This window comes from Oncorhynchus clarkii, chromosome 20 (assembly GCF_045791955.1).
Source record: "Oncorhynchus clarkii lewisi isolate Uvic-CL-2024 chromosome 20, UVic_Ocla_1.0, whole genome shotgun sequence".
NCBI lineage: Eukaryota > Metazoa > Chordata > Actinopteri > Salmoniformes > Salmonidae > Oncorhynchus > Oncorhynchus clarkii.
Window position 1 is genome coordinate 39,047,807 of NC_092166.1, and position 19,767 is coordinate 39,067,573.

Consider the following 19,767-nt stretch of genomic DNA (forward strand, 5'->3'; position numbering starts at 1 on the left):
GCAGCATTGAAGGTCCCCAAGAACACAGTGGCCTCCATCATTCTTAGATGGCAGAAGTTTGGAACTTAGCCACCGTGCTTCTACATCTGCATATAATATAAGCACTTTGCGACTCTGCTGACGTAAAAGGGCTTTAAAAATACATTCATTGATGGAAATGCGTGTAATTGTGTAATTATTTTTGCGAGTTTGATTTTCAAATAGTTTCTAGTACGTAAATATCTCAGGAATAGTTTGGTGAGTTTTATATATTTTTAAAACATTTAATAAGAGCTTGTTTATATATCTCCTCTGCCAAAACCATTGTTTCAGCCAAACTATTTTCCATTATTTGGCTGTCCCAAAAGGAGAACCCCTTTTGGTTCCAGGTAGAACCCTTTTTGGTTCCAGACCTAGACCGTGATGTTCCAGGAACAAATCTGTGAACCTGTGTGTATTGGACATGTTGAAAATTCAAAAATGCCACCAAAAGAAGAAAACAAAAGTATGTTATTCAGTTACTTTTCTACTATTCAGATAGATAAAAGATTAACAACAGGGTTAAGATTAGGGCGATTAGATGTATTATATCCCATTATATCAGACAGATATTCTATCAGTAACATTGGATTGGTGCCACAGTACTAGCTGTAAGGGATTGTTTGGGTATCATAGGTGGAGATCTCCTTTTGCCCCATTAGAGTTCAACAAAAGGACTTATCAAGAAAAACTTTCAAAAGGACTAATTCGAGGCAGAAAGGAGTTGAGCACTCAACCATGGGAGTTCATTCACATGCAGTCTGGAGGATTATTGTCAGGTGTGATTGTGAGCCACTTCACATGTAGCTTTGGAAATACAACATGTTAAGTGTGCCATTGTGTGTAAATACTATTGCTACTTCAAACAATTCAAGTGTGTAAACACCAGTAGTGGAAAAAGTACTAAATTGTCATACTTGAGTGAAAGTAAAGATACCTTAATAGAAAATAACTCAAGTGAGTCACCCTATAAAATACTACTTGAGTAAAAGTCTAAAAGTATTTGGTTTTAAATATACTTAATTATCAAAAGTAAATGGACTTGTGTAACAAGTGCTGAGAGTCAGGAAGCAAGTACAGGGAGGGAGTGTTTTATTAAATAAAGGCATAAACACGAAACAAACAACGCACCGACATGAAACAGAGACAATAACAACTGAGGAAAGAACCAAGGGGAGTGACAGATATAGGGAAGACAATCAAGGAGGTGATGGAGTCCAGGTGAGTGTCATGAGGCGCTGGTGTGCTTGACGATGGTGACACGTGTACGGGATAATCAGCAGCCTGATGACCTAGAAGCCAGAGAGGGAGTATAGGTGATAAATTGCTCAAATGTATTTAAGTATAAAAAGTGAAAGTATAAATAATTTTAAATTCCTTATTTTAATCAAACCAGACGGCACTAATCTAAAAATATACACTGATCAAAAAAATAAAGGGAACACTTAAACAACACAATGTAACTCCAAGTCAATCACACTTCTGTGAAATCAAACTGTCCACTTAGGAAGCAACACTGATTGACAAATTTCACATGCTGTTGTGCAAATGAAATAAACAACAGGTGGAAATTATAGGCAATTAGCAATACACCCCCAATAAAGGAGTGGTTCTCTAACCACAGACCACTTCTCAGTTCCTATGCTTCCTGGCTGATGTTTTGGTCACTTTTGAATGCTGGCGGTGCTTTCACTCTAGTGGTAGCATGAGACGGAGTCTACAACCCACACAAGTGGCTCAGGTAGTGCAGCTCATCCAGGATGGCACATCAATGTGAGTTGTGGCAAGAAGGTTTGCTGTGTCTGTCAGCATAGTGTCCAGAGCATGGAGGCGCTACAAGGAGACAGGCTAGTACATCAGGAGACGTGGAGGAGGCCGTAGGAGGGCAACAACCCAGCAGCAGGACCGCTACCTCCGCCTTTGTGCAAGGAGGAGCAGGAGGAGCACTGCCAGAGCCCTGCAAAATGACCTCCAGCAGGCCACAAATGTGCATGTGTCTGCTCAAACGGTCAGAAACAGACTCCATGAGGGTGGTATGAGGGCCCGACGTCCACAGGTGGGGGTTGTGCTTTCAGCCTAACACCGTGCAGGACGTTTGGCATTTGCCAGCGAACACCAAGATTGGCAAATTCGCCACTGGCGCCCTGTGCTCTTCACAGATGAAAGCAGGTTCACACTGAGCACGTGACAGACGTGACAGAGCCTGGAGACGCCGTGGAGAACGTTCTGCTGCCTGCAACATCCTCCAGCATGACCGGTTTGGCGGTGGGTCAGTCACGGTGTGGGGTGGCATTTCTTTGGGGGGGCCGCACAGCCCTCCATGTGCTCGCCAGAGGTAGCCTTAATTTTGACTGTCACTCCAAATCCAGACCTCCATGGGTTGATACATTTGATTTCCATTGATCATTTTTGTGATTTTGTTGTCAGCACATTCAACTATGTAAAGAAAAAAGTATTTAATAAGAATATTTCATTCATTCAGATCTAGGATGTGTTATTTTAGTGTTCCCTTTATTTTTTTGAGCAGTGTATATTAATTGTATTTTTTTATTGACCGATAGCCAGGTTCACACTCCAACACTCAGACATCATTTACAGACGAAGCATTTGTGTTTAGTGAGTCCGCCAGATCAGATGCAGTAGGGATGACCAGGGATGTTCTCTTGATAAGTGTGTGAATTGGACCATTTTCTGTCAAAATGTAACAAGTACTTTTGGGTGTCACGGAAAATGTATGGAGTAAAAAGTATCTTATTTTATTTCTGAATGTAGTGAAGTAAAAGTTGCCAAAAATATAAATAGTAAAGTACAGATACCCCAAAAAACAACTTAAGTAGTACTTTAAAGTATTTTTAATTAAGTACTTTTAACGGTAAGCGCTATTGCTATTCCAATACAAAGCACTGGCCAGTGGCAGGCAACTGAAAATTGTGAGAATATGTCCTTAAATGTGTGTGCGTAGGGATCAGGTTTGACACTGTGGGGGTACATCACTTAGACTTCCATTTGAACTAGGTCCCTCTCTTTTATGTGGATGTCTTGGACCATAGTTTCCCCCAGAATAGAAACACACATCACGCAGGGAGGGAGCAGTTAACATAATGGTGTCCTGTCTCTTTTTTTTCGAATTTTACCCCCTTTTTCTCCCCAATTTCGTGGTATCCAATTGTTAGTAGCTACTATCTTGTCTCATTGCTACAACTCCAGTACGGGCTCGGGAGAGATGAAGGTTGAAAGTCATGTGTCCTCCGAAACACAACCCAACCAAGCCGCACTGCTTCTTAACACAGCGCGCATCCAACCCGGAAGCCAGCCGCACCAATGTGTCGGAGGAAACAGACACCTCAAGACCACAGGGCAGTTTCATACCTCTGTGAGGACACATGGACAGTATCAGTGTGATAGCTGTAAAGGTTGTGTTTTATGAATAGGGGATGAGCTGGATCAGACTTTGGTTCAAATACTTGAAAAACATTTCAAATACTTTGAGCGTTTGCTTGAGTCTGCCTGTAGTGCCAGATGGGCTGGGCTTGCAATTTATAAAACTTTTCTATTGGTTTATTAAGCCTGGCAAGCTCAAACAGGCACAGATAGGTGCTGAGCAGGAGGGTGTCAGATGAACAAATTAGCTAAGAATACAAATATCGATACCCATTCTCATAAAGAAGTGAAGGTGATTTTTCTGTAATGTAATATTCAAAATCTGGCAGATTTTTTTAAATCAAAGTAATCTTGGTATGTGTGTTGGGGAATGGTGGACGGACAGTTGGGTAGGTAGGAACAGGATCATTTGATAGTGATGTCCTGCGGCCTAAGAGATTATACGTTGAAGTGGCTGAATGATACTGGTAGTAATGGTAGTAGTACTGAGGCAGCTGTTGTTACCAAGGCAAAGGTTACATGTTTAGTCAATTACAGTAGCCCACTATGAACAGCGCTGGTGCCCCTTCCCCTTCTGTTCATCTTAACACACACAGGCCTCTCGAATAAGTGGGGACATTTTGCAACATCAAATTTTGATCTTTTCAGTAATATGACATTTACAAAATCACTAATGAGACCAAATGGTTATAAATAATGTAATTCAAAAATAAACGATCAGATTCAGTCAAATTTCTCAAATACATCCATTTTCCAAAAACACATTCAAAAGTTTTTCTAATTGTAAACTGAAGGTTTAATAATGTTTAGCTTTGGGTTGGAAGTTGCCACAGCGCTAATCCATGAGTTAGTGTTATAGTATTATTAAAATATACAGTTGAAGTCAGAAGTTTACATACACTTAGGTTGGAGTCACTAAAACTCATTTTTCAACCGCTCCACAAATGTCTTGTTAACAAACTATAGTTTTGGAAAGACGGTTAGGACATCTACTTTGTGCATGACACAAGTCATTTTTCCAACAATTGTTTACAGAGAGATTAATTTATAATTCACTGTATCACAACTCCAGTGGGTCAGAAGTGTACATACACTAAGTTGACTGTGCCTTTAAACAGCATGGAAAATTCCAGAAAATTATGTCATGGCTTTAGAAGCTTCTGATAGGCTAATTGACAACATTTGAGTCAATTGGAGGTGTACCTGTGGATGTATTTCAAGGTCTACCTTCAACCTCAGTGCCTCTTTGCTTGACATCATGGGAAAATCAAAAGATATCAGCCAAGACCTCAGAAAAAAATAGTAGACCTCCACAAGTCTGGTTCATCCTTGGGAGCAATTTCCAAACGCCTGAATGTACTACGTTCATCTGTACAAACAATAGTACACAAGTATAAACACCATGGGACCACGCAGCCGTCATACCGCTCAGGAAGGAGGCGCGTTCTGTCTCCTAGAGATGAACGTACTTTGGTGCGAAAAGTGGACATCAATCCAAGAACAGCAGCAAAGGGCCTTGTGAAGATGCTGGAGGAAACAGGTGCAAAAGTATCTATATCCACATTATGGCCAAACACAACTGTTTGGCCATAATGACCATCGTTATGTTTGGAGGAAAAAGGGGGAGGCTTGCAAGCCGAAGAACACCATCCCAACCGTGAAGCACGGAGGTGGCAGCATCATGTTGTGGGGGTGCTTTGCTGCAGGAGGGACTGGTGCACTTCACAAAATAGATGGCATCATGAGGAAGGAAAATTATGTGGATAAATTGAAGCAACATCTCAAGACATCAGTCAGGAAGTTAAGCTTGGTCGCAAATGGGTCTTCCAAATGGACAATGACCCCAAGCATACTTCCAAAGTTGTGGCAAAATGGCTTAAGGACAACAAAGTCAAGGTATTGGAGTGACCATCACAAAGCCCTGACCTCAATCCTATAGAAAATGTGTGGGCAGAACTGAAAAAGCATGTGTGAGCAAGGAGGCCTTCAAACCTGACTCAGTTACACCAGCTCTGTCAGGAGGAATGGGCCAAAATTCACCCTACTTATAGTGGGAAGCTTGTGGAAGGCTACCCACAACGTTTGACCCAAGTTAAACCATTTAAAGGCAATCCTATCAAATACTAATTGAGTGTATGTAAACTTCTGACCCACTAGGAATGTGATGAAATAAATAAAAGCTGAAATAAATAATTCTCTCTACTATTATTCTGACATTTCACATTCTTAAAATAGTGGTGATTCTAACTGACCTAAAACAGGGAATTTTTTACTAGGACTAAATGTCAGGAATTGTGAAAAACTGAGTTTAAATGTATTTGGCTAATGTGTATGTCAACTTCCCGACTTCACCTGTATACAAAATAATCCCTGCTGAATTCACTGGTTAGCTAATCCTGGACCAGCCCTATAGTAGCAGCAGTATCTCCAGTGTGTCAATTAGAGTGTTATGAGCCAGTATTGTTCCTCCCTGTCAATGGGTGAAGGCCGTGTAACTTCCTGTACAGCTCAACCTTGGCAAGGTCAGCTGACAGGCTCTTGGCCATCCTTTCAGTGGTCCTCTTCATAATGCGGGCTGCCTCGATAGCCCTGTCCAATGTCCTGTTGATGTCCTCATCCTAAGACAAACAACAACAGTTTAAGGTTACGCTTGTATCTCAGTCACCTTTAATTTACTTACAAAAGGCATAGAAAACGCTTCTGACATGAAATGATAATAACCTACAAAAAGCTCCTTGGTTCTTTTAGGATTATAATTATTTGTCAAATTAAATCAAACACAAACAAAAACTGTGCAGTACGAGTACCAGATGTGCTAAATTGTTACAAGTTAACAGTACCACTAATCATTTCTCAGTAAATACAAGTAAAACATTACTGGCACCCATTGATATGAAAGAATGTTTTCCATGTGGCCAGGCTCACCCTGCTGGCTTTGTGCCTGCTGGCTATGACCCCAGTCCTGGGGGGGCTGAGAGCTGGGGGAAAGGTCTGCTGAAAGCACACGTTGCTGGGCAGCAGTGCTGAGTCTGACTGGGTAGAGCGCCTCCGGTGGTGGGAGACAGACTGCTGCTCTCGCACTTTGAAACTGTTGAGACCCACGGAGAAGAGCGAGAGCATGAGTACAGTAGTGTAGAAGTAGGCAATCCTGGGAAGCATCTCAGTTCTTCTCTTTCACCTTCACTGATGAAGGTTCAAGCAATATGGAGGATAAATATGGATTCAAATAAGGCAAATAGATTATGGCAATAAATGATGAAACCATATCTTACCCTGCAGGTAAACTGCAGGAGGAGCCATAGTTGACTTGCAACAGAGGCTTCTGTAGAGGCTGAGAGGAGAGAGGATACCTGCCCTTAGAGTAGACATTCTCCATGTCACCTGGTTGTGCTACAATGAAAAAAGACAGAATCAACATCACAACCCTGACGAATCTGTTCCAATGTTTACATGTTGAAATGGGTAAAGTAGTCAGAATGATACACGGTCATGGCAGGGTCACAGGGGCTTGTTGCTGGTCCTTACGTGGAGATCTGTAGCTCTTGTTCTTGTATGAGTGCCAGAGTGCTGGAGGACTGGGATGGGTGAGATTGGAGGTCTCCAGAGAACGGTTCTCCTCTGATGCTAAAAGGGATTTTAGTATTTAGTATTTTATTAGGATCCCAATTAGCTACAGCCAAAGCTGCAGCTACCTTTCCTGGGGTCCACATAAAACATGACATAATACATAACACCAACAGACAATTACATGTAGAAACACACACAACTGCCTTTATGACCACCAAATACAACTTTAAAGCAAATTCTGCAAGCTGAAGTACCAAAATCTGACTCAGCAACTGATTTAATATTTTGTTAAATATAATGTAAGAATCACTCTTGTTTTTGCAATTGTTCCGTTTATTTTAGACCCATAAGCAGAAAGTCAACACCAGCACCACCAACCTGTATTCAAGGGTTTTCTGCTCTGGGGTTTCACTGGTCCATCTGAGCAGGAGTAGGGCTTGCTGCTTCCTCTCCTGCCACCTAGTGGTGTACTGTGGAATGGTAGCATGATCCCAGACCGGTCCGACTCCACACTGTCTGTACCTAGAGAAAACGACCACATACAAGGGGATTGTAAGTTTGTTCACAAGTGGTGTACGACATTAAAAGCACATTATACACATACAATGACCTACATATACGGTGCCTTCGGAAAGTATTCAGACCTCTTGACTTTTCCCACATTTTGTTATTCTAAAATTGCTGAAATAGTTTTTTTTTTAACCTCATCAATCTCCACACAATACCCCATAATGACAAAGCAAAAACTGGATTTTAGAAATGTTTGCAAATGTATTACAAATAAAAAATGGAAATATCACATTTCCATAAGTATTCAGACCCTTTACTCAGTACTTTGTTGAAGCACCTTTTAGCAGCGATTACAGCATCTAGTCTTCTTGGGTATGATGCTGCAAGCTTGGCACACCTGTATTTGGGGAGTCTCTCCCATTCTTCTCTGCAGATCCTCTCAAGCGCTGTCAGGTTGTATGGGGAGCGTCACTGCACAGCTATTTTCAGGTCTCTCCAGAGATGTTCGATTGGGTTCAAGTCCGGGCTCTGTCTGGGCCACTCAAGGACATTCAGAGACTTGTCATGAAGCCACTCCTGCATTGTCTTGGCTGTGTGCTTAAGGTCATTGTTCTGTTGGAAGGTGAACCTTTGCCCCAGTATGAGGTCCTGAGTGCTCTGGAGCAGGTTTTCATCAAGAATATCTCTGTACTTTGCTCTGTCCATCTTTCCCTCAACCCTGACTAGTCTCCCAGTCCCTGCGGCTGAAAAACATCCCCACAGCATGAAGCTGCCACCACCATGCTTCACAGTAGGGATGGTGCCAGGTTTCCTCCAGAAGTGATGCGTGGCATTCAAGCCAAAGTGTTCAAGCTTGGTTTCATCAGACCTAAGAATCTTGTTTCTCATGGTCTGAGAGAGTCTTTAGGTGTCTTTTGGCAAACTCCAAGTGGGCTGTCATGTGCCTTTTTACTGAGGAGTGGCTTCCGCCTGGCCACTCTACTATAAAGGCCTGATTGGTGGAGTGCTGCAGATGGTCGTCCTTATGGAAGGTTCTCCCATTTCCAGAGGAACTCTAGAGCTCTGTCAGACTGACAATCGGGTTCTTGGTCACCTCCTTAACCAAGGCCTTTCTCCCCCGATTGCTCAGTTTGGCTGGGCGGCCAGCTCTAGGAAGTCTTGGTGGTTCCAAACTTCTTCCATTTAAGAATGATGGAGGCCACTGTGTTCTTGGGGACCTTCAATGCTGCAGAAATGTTTTGGTACCCTTCCCCATAGCTGTGGCTCAACACAATCCTGTCTCGGAGCTCTACGGACAATTCCTTTGACTTCATGGCTTGGTTTTTGCTCTGACATGCACTGTCAACTGTGGGACCTTATATAGACAGGTGTGTGCCTTTCCAAATCATGTCCAATCAAGTGAATTTACCACAGGTGGATCAAGTTGTACAAACATCTCAAGGATGATAAATGGAAACAGGATGCACCTGAGCTCAATTTCGAGTCTGATAGCAAAGGGTCTGAATACGTATGTAAATAAGGTATTTTGTTTTTTAAATATTTAATACATTTGCAAAAAAAAAAAAAAAAAACAGTTTTAGCTTTGTCATTATGGGGTATTGTGTGTAGATTCCTGATCATTTTTATTTAATCCATTTCAGAATAAGGCTGTTGCGTAACAAAATGTGTAAAAAGTCAAGGGGTCTGAATACTTTCCCAATGCTCTGTATATACAGTAACTACTGCTGTATACACCTTTTCTATTCAAACCTTTATTACATTGGGATACAATCACCTATTCCTCTACATTTATGTGTGGGAATACTTGGGAACAGATTTCCTAAGTTAAAATCACTTGGAACTGATTTCCTGGTGATTTCAGTCTTACTTAAATATATTTATATTTTTAGTTTTTGTTCAGAAAACTTGGGGGGGGGGAATCAAATCTGCTGCCAACTTGGGAACCCTGTACTACTGCATTAGACATAGGCAGGCATCAACCCTGATGCAAAATAGCATTGTTGTTAGCAACTTGGTTTGGATTACACTCCCAGTACATTAACCCGGTTAGTAAGGTACCTTTGCTCTTGCTGGGGTCCATATCTGAGGAGATCCAGTCTTCTATCTTGGAGTTGGTGTTGGTCAGACTCTGTCTGCTCCCTGCTGGTTTGTGGTGTGTTCTGGGCCGGGTCTTGGGTCTTCTGTCTCTGTTCTGCCTGCATCTGGAGGTCAGATAATCCATCCTCTGGGAGAGGTGTGGCAGCTGGACCAGACCCTCCTTCAGGTCTCTCTTCAGCTGGGACACCTCCGACTGCAGGGCCTGGATGGCCGAACTGGAGAGAGAGAGAGGGGTTGGCCAACTCAAAAACAATATGTTTTGGCCTCTATGAGGTATTACCTGGCAGCCTGACTTGGTTACCCATGTCATATGATAAAGTTGACTCTTGAGTTGAATACTCAGTACTTTGAGACTGACCTGTGACAGGAACAGGTGTGGGAGTGGCAGTCTCTCTGTGGCATATCCATGGTGATGCTATGGGAGGTTTTGAATACTCAGTACTTTGAGACTGACCTGTGACAGGAACAGGTGTGGGAGTGGCAGTCTCTCTGTGGCATATCCATGGTGATGCTATGGGAGGTTTTGAATGGGCAGTCAGGGCCGTGATGACTGAGCTGACTGGTAGTGTGGGATTCACCCTCTGTGTGTACATTAGAGCATTTAGTTCAGTGTTTTCTCTGCTGTACTGTCTACTGAATAACGTCTATACTTTCACTACGACCACAGCAGGCACTCTGTGATTCCTCATCACTCACCATGCAGTCCGGCAGGTACACTCTGAGTAGTGCTGGTCACACAGTGGTCCACCGCAGTGGTGCAAAGCTGCAGCTCAGCAGGTGTCTGTAGGCTGGGTCTCCTCTCTCCAATATCCCTAGTCAGATGGACAGTAGACTGCAGGCTAGGTGTCGCTTTTCCGGTCAGCCCAGCTGAATGGACATTTCCCTGCGCGTTGGGTCTCCTCTCTCCCACCTGTACAGGCTGATGCATAGTGGTCTGCAGGTTGGTGCAGGAGCCTTCACTGTCACTCATACTGATAGGATTGGAATTCCCATCAGGCTGGAGCTGGAGCCTGAGGTTGGATCGTAACAACATAATAAACATGAAACATTGACTTTTTCAGTCAGCCTGTAAGCAGTTGTATGGATGTGCGTGCCTGTACCTTTCTGTATGGAGTTTTGGTTGAGAAAGTCCTGTGGCTTGGAGACTCAAGTCAGAGCTCCCTATCCCACTGTCTGTCTCTGGACTCACTATTCTCTGCAACAAAAAATAACATCCATGTAGCTACTGTACAATATTACAATGGTCTGTGCTATTGGCTAGGGAGTTAGAGTAAATACAGAAATAAACATGGGACAGCTAATATAAGTCATAGAAGATACCTGGGAAGTGGTGAGAGTGTGGTCTGTGATGCTCTGGGACTGGCTCTTCAGACAAGAGGAACAGGAAACCTCTAAAGCCAGACTCACACTCCCTCCCAGGTCACAGTCTGGGCTCAGGGGACTCTGCTGCAGGCTACAGTAACAATGACAACAATACACGGTCAAAATAAAAAGATGAAGACAGGTTTCATTGGTAAATACTTGTCCCACAGACCTTTCAGGAATATTTGACGTGTCAGTTTTGCAATATAAGACAGCACACCATCTCTTACTATGGTATTTCTGAAATCACCACATCAAATAACCACAACTGTATCAATTACACTAGAGTGGGGATTAGTTGTGTGGTCCATACATTATGCACATCTGCTACATTATAAAGAAAAGAGTTGTCTTGGGTGAATATTGAATTGGTTAGCTTGTTTACTTATCTAGTACAGTACACTCAAATGCCAAAACACTAACCTTTCAGTTGTCCAAAGTCTGTCTCGAAATCCCGGGTTCTGGAGAGCCAAATACTGCAGAACCCTATCACGAGCTATCCGCTCAGATAGGCCCGAGCAGGTCCAGCTCCTCTCCTCTTCTTCCTCCTCCTGTTCCTCCGTGTTGGTGATGTCCACTGTCTCCAGGGAGCCCTGTGAGAGCCTCCGGGGGAACAGACAGAAACACAGCGACTAAAACAAACTGTTCCTACTGCTAACGGAACCCAACACCACCTTTGTGCCCGGATGGAACATTATCCCCCATGGGAGGGCCAGAAGTGTGCCTGATATCAGTCTACATGACTTTCTGAATATCTGAATCTAAAGCCATTCATGTACCGCAGGTACAATAACTGCCATTGATGTCAATGTAATGGAAATGACAGATAATATCACTCCCCAAGACAGGATTTCTACTTGATGTCATAAGGCATAAAAACACAAGTACTGTATGTAGATGGTACACAGTGTAGTATTGCAGGAATGTAGATGGTACACAGTGTAGTACTGCAGGAATGTAGATGGTACACAGTGTAGTATTTCAGGAATGTAGATGGTACACAGTGTAGTACTGCAGGAATGTAGATGGTACACAGTGTAGTACTGCAGGAATGTAGATGGTACACAGTGTAGTACTGCAGGAATGTAGATGGTACACAGTGTAGTACTGCAGGAATGTAGATGGTACACAGTGTAGTATTGCAGGAATGTAGATGGTACACAGTGTAGTATTGCAGGAATGTAGATGGTACACAGTGTAGTACTGCAGGAATGTAGATGGTACACAGTGTAGTATTGCAGGAATGTAGATGGTACACAGTGTAGTATTGCAGGAATGTAGATGGTACACAGTGTAGTACTGCAGGAATGTAGATGGTACACAGTGTAGTACTGCAGGAATGTAGATGGTACACAGTGTAGTACTGCAGGAATGTAGATGGTACACAATGTAGTATTGCAGGAATGTAGATGGTACACAGTATAGTATTGCAGGAATGTAGATGGTACACAATGTAGTATTGCAGGAATGTAGATGGTACACAGTGTAGTATTGCACAGTGAAGAAACCCATGAATTTATAGTCTTATTGAGCAACTCAGAGGCGTGATGAGTACCGTAGACTGACACTGCTGTGTCCTGTGCTGTTCAGTCAGCAGGTGGGGGTCAGCAGGTGTGAGATCACAGCTCTGGTCTAAACCATCATGTCCATGGACCTCACTGGCCTCTTCCTCATCCTCCTCATCTTCCTCCCTCTCCACTGTCTCATAACCCCCAGTGGAAAAACAGGGGCCTGGAATCTGTAATGTGAGACCCTGACCACAGAGAGGTTGATAAGAGGAGAACACATTTTGAGTAGCTAATGTGTCCTCACTGTGAAACATGAGCGACATCGGAAATGATTGTCGCTCAATTAGAGCGCTGGACACGCCTCCACTTTCAAAACAAGGACTTGGGCTGCATTTAATTCTACAAAGTTGTCCCCTCCACAGATGGGGATAAGGTATTGTTCCTCCTAGTTTACACCATATCGCTTTCAACTACTCAGTCCTACCAGATCTGTGAGGGGGAGTGAACGGGGGGCCGAGGAGAGGACGCAACTTTTGGGAATTAAATGTAGCCCTGTTCATCAGGACTACTGCTGCACAGAACACGTGCATCCACAGCTCATGTTGCTCACACAAACACGTCTCACATGCATGCATTTAAGATGAAGGAAACGTAGATGGTGCAATTAGTCCCTTAGTTGATTACGCCGATACCGATTAATCTGACAATTTTTAAATGTTTTATTTGTAATAATGACAATTACAACAATACTGAATGAACACTTATTTTAACTTAATATAATACATCAATAAAAATCAATTTAGCCTCAAATAAATAATGAAACATGTTCAATTTGGTTTAAATAATGCAAAAGAAGTAAAAGTTAAGTAAAAGTGCAATATGTAAAAAAGCTAACGTTTGAGTTCCTTGCTAAGAACATGAAAGTTGGTGGTTCCTTTTAACATGAAACTTCAATATTCCAAGGTAAGAGGTTTTAGGTTGTAGTTAATATCGTATTTATAGGACTATTTCTCTCTATACCATTTGTATTTCATTTACCTTTGACTATTGGATGTTCTTATATGCACTTTAGTATTGCCAGTGTAACAGTATAGCTTCCGTCCCTCTCCTCGCTCCTCCCTGGGCTCGAACCAGGAACACAACGACAACAGCCACCCTCGAAGCAGCGTTACCCATGCAGAGCAAGGGGAACAACCACTCCAAGTCTCAGAGCGAGTGACGTTTGAAATGCTATTAGCGCGCGCCACGCTAACTAGCTAGCCATTTCACATCGGTTACACCAGCCATTAGGCTGATAGGCTTGAAGTCATAAACAGCGCTGTGCTTGCGAAGAGCTGCTGGCAAAACGCACGAAAGTGCTGTTTGAATGAATGCTTACGAGCCTGCTGCTGCCTATCATCGCTCAGTCAGACTGCTCTATCAAATATCAAATCATAGACTTAATGATAACATAACACACAGAAATACGAGCCTTTGGTCATTAATATGGTCGAATCCGGAAACTATCATTTCGAAAAAACAAAACGTTTATTATTTCAGTGAAATACGGAACCGTTCGGTATTTTATCTAACGGGTGGCATCCCTAAGTCTAAATATTCTTGTTACATTGTACAACCTTCAATGTTATGTCATAATTACGTAAAATTCTGGCAAATTAGTTCGCAATGAGCCAGGCAGCCCAAACTGTTGCATATACCCTGACTCTGCGTGCAATGAACGCAAGAGAAGTGACACAATTTCACCTGGTTAATTATTGCCTGCTAACCTGGATTTCTTTTAGCTAAATATGCAGGTTTCAAAATATATACTTCTGTGTATTGATTTTAAGAAAGACATTGGTCGGCCATTCCGATTAATCGGTCGACCTCTATTACAGAGTCTTATACCAGTGTAACTAACAGCGCAATAATCTATATAACTACTTGGTAAAAGGCTTGTAAGTACATGCATTTATGCAGTAATCATTAAGGTATTTGAGTGAGTGAGTGAGTGAGTGAGTGAGTGAGTGAAAGAGTGAGCAAGCAAATAAAGGGCAAAGCAGCGAATGAACAGCTATGCTATGAGTAAGTGAGTGTGTTACCTCATGCATGGGTGGTGGAAGTGAGGGGGTGAGCAGACCAGGGAGACTGGGACCCCCACACAGTGACAGGAGTGTGGAGGATGAGTGGGGTGGGGAGAGCTGCTGCTCACGCACGTTCCTGTCAATCAGCTCTTTAATGTCCTCTAGATGCATCCCTATCCTGAATATCTCCCCCTCCACCTGCCTTCACACACAAAAAGAACCGACAATGTGCATAAAATACCCCTCACATCATGCTGAATTCTACACAAACCTAGCCTGGGTGTCAGTATGTTTCTGGTTTTAGACAGAACTGCCTAATTCACACACACTTTAGGGCTAAACTGTGCCAAGCCAAGCTGCAGGCTACTGAGCTGACCTAGTTACACATCTACCATTGTTGCTGGAACCGCACGGAAAGGTCTATGTGAAAAGAAAATAGCCGAGCCAGCACAGTACAGTTCTGGGTGGCCCTATAGCGTGAGTCACGCAGATATACTGTTTAACTCAAACTCCTCACACACAATAAGATTAATCAGTTGACATCTAACCTTTCGGGGTCGAACTGGCCTGTGTTCCTGGCCAGGCCAAAGTAGTTCTGCATCTCCAGAGTTCTGTGCTCCTCCTTCTTACTGATGTACCGCCTCTCCAGCTGGTCCTGGGAATCCATCATACTTTTAAACACCTGGAAAACAACACAACGTTATGAATTACATAACAACATACTCTGCTTATTGAATAAAGGAAATGAGAATCAACTCTTATTATAAGTTACAATTGTTAAAACATCTTTATAATTACATCACCCAGAATACAGTCCTGAACAGAAAAAGACTGAAAGTAACTAAGATCCATTTACCATTTCTTGCTCTTCAATAGCAATTGACATTGTGGTCAGACACATTTTGAATTCATCCACCTGTAATAAAAATAAGTGTTTATAATTCAGTACCATTTAAATGATAATGCACCACTATACAGCTTTGGTATGTTTTCCAGGTTACCTTCTGCAAAAACTGACTGATAATATCCCTCAACTCCCTGGTCATCCTTTCCCCTTCACTCTGTTGGTCAGTCTGGGTCGGAGAAGTGCTAGGCTGTTTAGAGTGGTTTTGTTGATTTGGGCCATCAGTACATTGTCCTGCAAACACAACAAAAGCTGAAACGATGCAGATCCAACGTATGTTATGGCCTAAATTCTACAGCATTGAAAATGGAAAGTATGTTATTTCTAATTGATGATGATTTTGTGTGAAAATGTTTTAATTTAATGAGGAATTACTCATGTCATTGATAAGGTTGCATCATCTCATGTAAACTGGTTGTATAATATATTTGTGTCGTCTTTTTTTTCTGGAATCCTCACTCTTATGACAAATCAAATCAAATCGTATTTGTCACATACACATGGTTAGCAGATGTTAATGCGAGTGTAGCGAAATGCTTGTGCTTCTAGTTCCGACAATGCAGTAATAACCAACAAGTAATCTAACTAACAATTCCAAAACTACTGTCTTGTACACAGTGTAAGGGGATAAAGAATATGTACATAAGGATATATGAATGAGTGATGGTACAGAGCAGCATAGGCAAGATACAGTAGATGGTATCGAGTACAGTATATACATATGAGATGAGTATGTAAACAAAGTGGCATAGTTAAAGTGGCTAGTGATACATGTATTGCATAAGGATACAGTCGATGATATAGAGTACAGTATATACGTATGCATATGAGATGAATAATGTAGGGTAAGTAACATTATATAAGGTAGCATTGTTTAAAGTGGCTAGTGATATATTTACATCATTTCCCATCAATTCCCATTATTAAAGTGGCTGGAGTTGAGTCAGTGTCAGTGTGTTGGCAGCAGCCACTCAATGTTAGTGGTGGCTGTTTAACAGTCTGATGGCCTTGAGATAGAAGCTGTTTTTCAGTCTCTCGGTCCCAGCTTTGATGCACCTGTACTGACCTCGCCTTCTGGATGATAGCGGGGTGAACAGGCAGTGGCTCGGGTGGTTGATGTCCTTGATGATCTTTATGGCCTTCCTGTGACATCGGGTGGTGTAGGTGTCCTGGATGGCAGGTAGTTTGCCCCCGGTGATGCGTTGTGCAGACCTCACTACCCTCTGGAGAGCCTTACGATTGAGGGCGGAGCAGTTGCCGTACCAGGCGGTGATACAGCCCGCCAGGATGCTCTCGATTGTGCATCTGTAGAAGTTTGTGAGTGCTTTTGGTGACAAGCCAAATTTCTTCAGCCTCCTGAGGTTGAAGAGGCGCTGCTGCGCCTTCTTCACAATGCTGTCTGTGTGAGTGGACCAATTCAGTTTGTCTGTGATGTGTATGCCGAGGAACTTAAAACTGACAGGCTAGTTGTGACTGAGTGTAACCAGAATCTTATGTCATCAGACCCCATTTGCCACTAAGGAAAACGGTGGCTCTTGGCCAGGTAATTTGTAACAGAGAGAGGACCCGTCATAATATCAGATGTCAGAGATAGCATCTTACCTGTAGGAGATGGGGGGTTGGGGAAGAGCATAGATCCAAAATGGCTTCCACCAGGACCCGGAAGGTCTTGTTGGTCACCACAGTCAAAATCCAGGGTAAGGTCAGAGGGTGCTTGATTCTAATTTGTTGACACATTTTGAGATAAATTCAGTCCAAATTGACAAGAATAAGAAGGCTGTCTTAAGACTATATTTAATGAGATGAAAGAACAGAAAGACCATAGAGAAAGAAGTGTTTAAAAAGAGAAAACATTCTGAAGGCTTACTTTTGTCCCCAGTCTCATCTGATCAAGGAGGTTCTCAGCCTCTGCATACTTAGTCATTAGTTTATCGTATTCAGCCTAAAAGAGAAAGATGTCTTCTGGATGAAGGATGTATGACGCATTTGTATAGCGGTGTGTGAGCTAAACTACTGAACATGATGACTCACCTGTAGGTGACGCACCAGTCCTGGGGAGGTTTCTGTCTGCTTGTCCTGGTCTCGAAACACGTAGGGTCTCTCTGAGGGCTGAATAGAGTCCTCCATCACTCTGTGGATCACCTCCAAAGCAGAGGACTTACCCAGCATGCCTGGCGAGGACTGAGCTCTGAGGAAGCTGGGAGACTGGCTGACAGGTCTCACCGGAACACTGGTACTCTTCGGGATTTTCACTTTGGGAGCCACCTTGGAGAAGTCAGGGAGTGGGTAGTGGACTTGGCCCTGTCCATACTTTAATTCGCTGAAAGACCTGGTTCTGACCAGGGGACCTCTACAGATTTGGTCTTCCTCCTCATCTTCATCATTCTCATCTTCCTCTTTGGTTAGGTCTGAACCATTGCTACCATTACTGTCCTGTTCAGGGACTTCCCTTTTACTGGTTGATATGCCACTATATTGAGGAGAGTTGACGTCACTGCTGTAAGACTCAGCACTCCGTGTGTTCTTTCCCTCTGAGGCAGTCCTTCTTCCATTTTTCTCCTCCAGGTTTTTTCTTGGACTCATTTGAACACTCTTCCCTTCATCTTCTTCCTGTAGGCTCTGACTCCTCTCACTCTCGCTGCTGGGTCCCCCTGTGCTGCTGCGTCGTGGGGCTCCTCCACTATTATTATTATTGGGGCTCCCTGTGCTCCTGTGCAATGGGCCCCTGCTCAGCACTGTCTCGTCCATGCTCTCCAGAAGGGACACCTCCGGCAGGGTCTCTGCCTCGATCAGACTGCCTGAGCAGAACAGCTCATCCTGGGAAAAGTGACGGAGCAGCAGCTGGGTGATGTCTGGGTGTGGGACTTTACGGACAGGACTACTGCATGTGGGAACAGCCTCTGGTTTTGTAGAGTAAAAAAAAGCTCCTTTACCCTCTCCCTCGGGTGGAGTTATAGATACATGGTTCATAGTGTTGACTTCAATTTGCATGTGACCTTGTATGATATTGATCTCTCCAACCATTGCTGGCAAATCAAAATGATCTCTAACATTGTGTCTTGAATGCAATGCTCCAGCTTGGTCTTTTGATAGAACATCAGCTATTTTGCAATTCTCCTCAGACTTGTGACTGTCATTGGTTGAGGGCTTAATGTACTGGCTTCCCAGGTCCCCGTCATGTGGAAGGTCCTCCTGTTCTTCATCGGAGGTGTCTCCTGCGTTCTCATACTCCCAGATGGTCTGCTCCTGCTCAGTGTTGGGTCTCTGGGCAGACACCCACTTCCCACCGCTCTTGGTCTTACCCTCCACCACTCTCTCACTCTGGCCACTGACACAGCTACTGCTCTCTGTGGAGGACTCCCCAGAGTCAGACACTGACAGCTCTAAGTTCTCTATGAATGACAGAGAGTAAGAAGTTGTGAAGTATTCATAGGAACAGTATGCTACAGTCATTTTATAGATTGGCATGATATTGTTACAAATTGCTGAAGTATAACAATGGTGTTTCTAGAGTAATTGCAAGTTGACAGCGTAAGTCTTACCACTGAGATGGATGCTGTTCCCTGAGATAGCCGACTCTGCCTGGGAGAGATGCACCGTGAAGGAGCCCTCCAGGTCACTGAAGTGGAGACTCTCATCCTCACTCAGGTCCACAAAGATACTCTGCCGGATACACTTCTCCCATAGCACAGAGGACTGAGGGGAAGAGGCTCTCCTCTGGGCTTCAGAATCCTCCTCTTGATCTTGGGGATCCCCTTCCATGTGCTCGTCACTCAGAACTATCCTGGTGCTGTGCTAGCCCACGGCTTCAACAACTTCCCCAATGCTGACCTCCTCCCTCAAAATGGTCCCCTCCTTAAAAGGAGCCCTTTCTCTGGCCCAGTTTTTCACCGATGCCTTGACTCTGGTCTCCCGGTTCCCGTCTGCCTCGGTCTGCAGATAGAGGGAAAAGGGAAGAGGAGGACAATGGCCGTGTTCATTCCTTAGCAACGCAGACGGGTGAACCGACAACAATAGATCAAGATGAGTTCATCTCAATTATTCAAGAATCTGTATGCATTGTGTAGGCGTGAGTGATGTGTGTTTGAGGGTAGGTTTGTGTGTGAGTATGAGAGTATCTGTGCATATGAGTGAGAGAGTAGCCTAACCTACGGTATGTGTCTGTGGGTGCATGTATGAGTAATGTGAGAGACTATATAAACTTGCTCTTCAACATAACAAGTATGTCATAAGTTCACAAGCACTTACTAAGCCAGTATAAGTACAATTCTATTAGGATAACTAATCTCTCTCTCAAAGGTCTCATACAGTCGATGCAACCTCTTAAAACAATCTCTACACTAACCCTATAAATAGT

At 43.4% G+C, this 19,767-nt stretch overlaps 1 protein-coding gene across 1 annotated transcript; it reads right to left on the bottom strand.

The window, feature by feature from the left end:
• Positions 1–3,784: 3,784 nt before the first annotated feature.
• LOC139377080 (microtubule organization protein AKNA-like) lies at positions 3,785–19,319 on the bottom strand. The gene is made up of 21 exons (XM_071120122.1): positions 18,953–19,319; positions 17,442–18,802; positions 17,278–17,352; positions 17,013–17,130; positions 15,508–15,644; positions 15,363–15,422; positions 15,055–15,188; positions 14,525–14,708; positions 12,574–12,688; positions 12,491–12,512; positions 11,359–11,538; positions 10,894–11,026; positions 10,674–10,768; positions 10,270–10,583; positions 10,028–10,154; positions 9,535–9,788; positions 7,345–7,488; positions 6,925–7,023; positions 6,672–6,789; positions 6,325–6,487; positions 3,785–6,017 (listed from the first exon to the last, which is right to left on the bottom strand). Exons 1-21 carry the CDS (start codon positions 19,170–19,172, stop codon positions 5,847–5,849), a joined length of 4,224 nt encoding a protein of 1,407 aa, XP_070976223.1. The 5' UTR covers positions 19,173–19,319; the 3' UTR covers positions 3,785–5,846.
• Between the last annotated feature and the right edge of the window lie 448 nt (positions 19,320–19,767).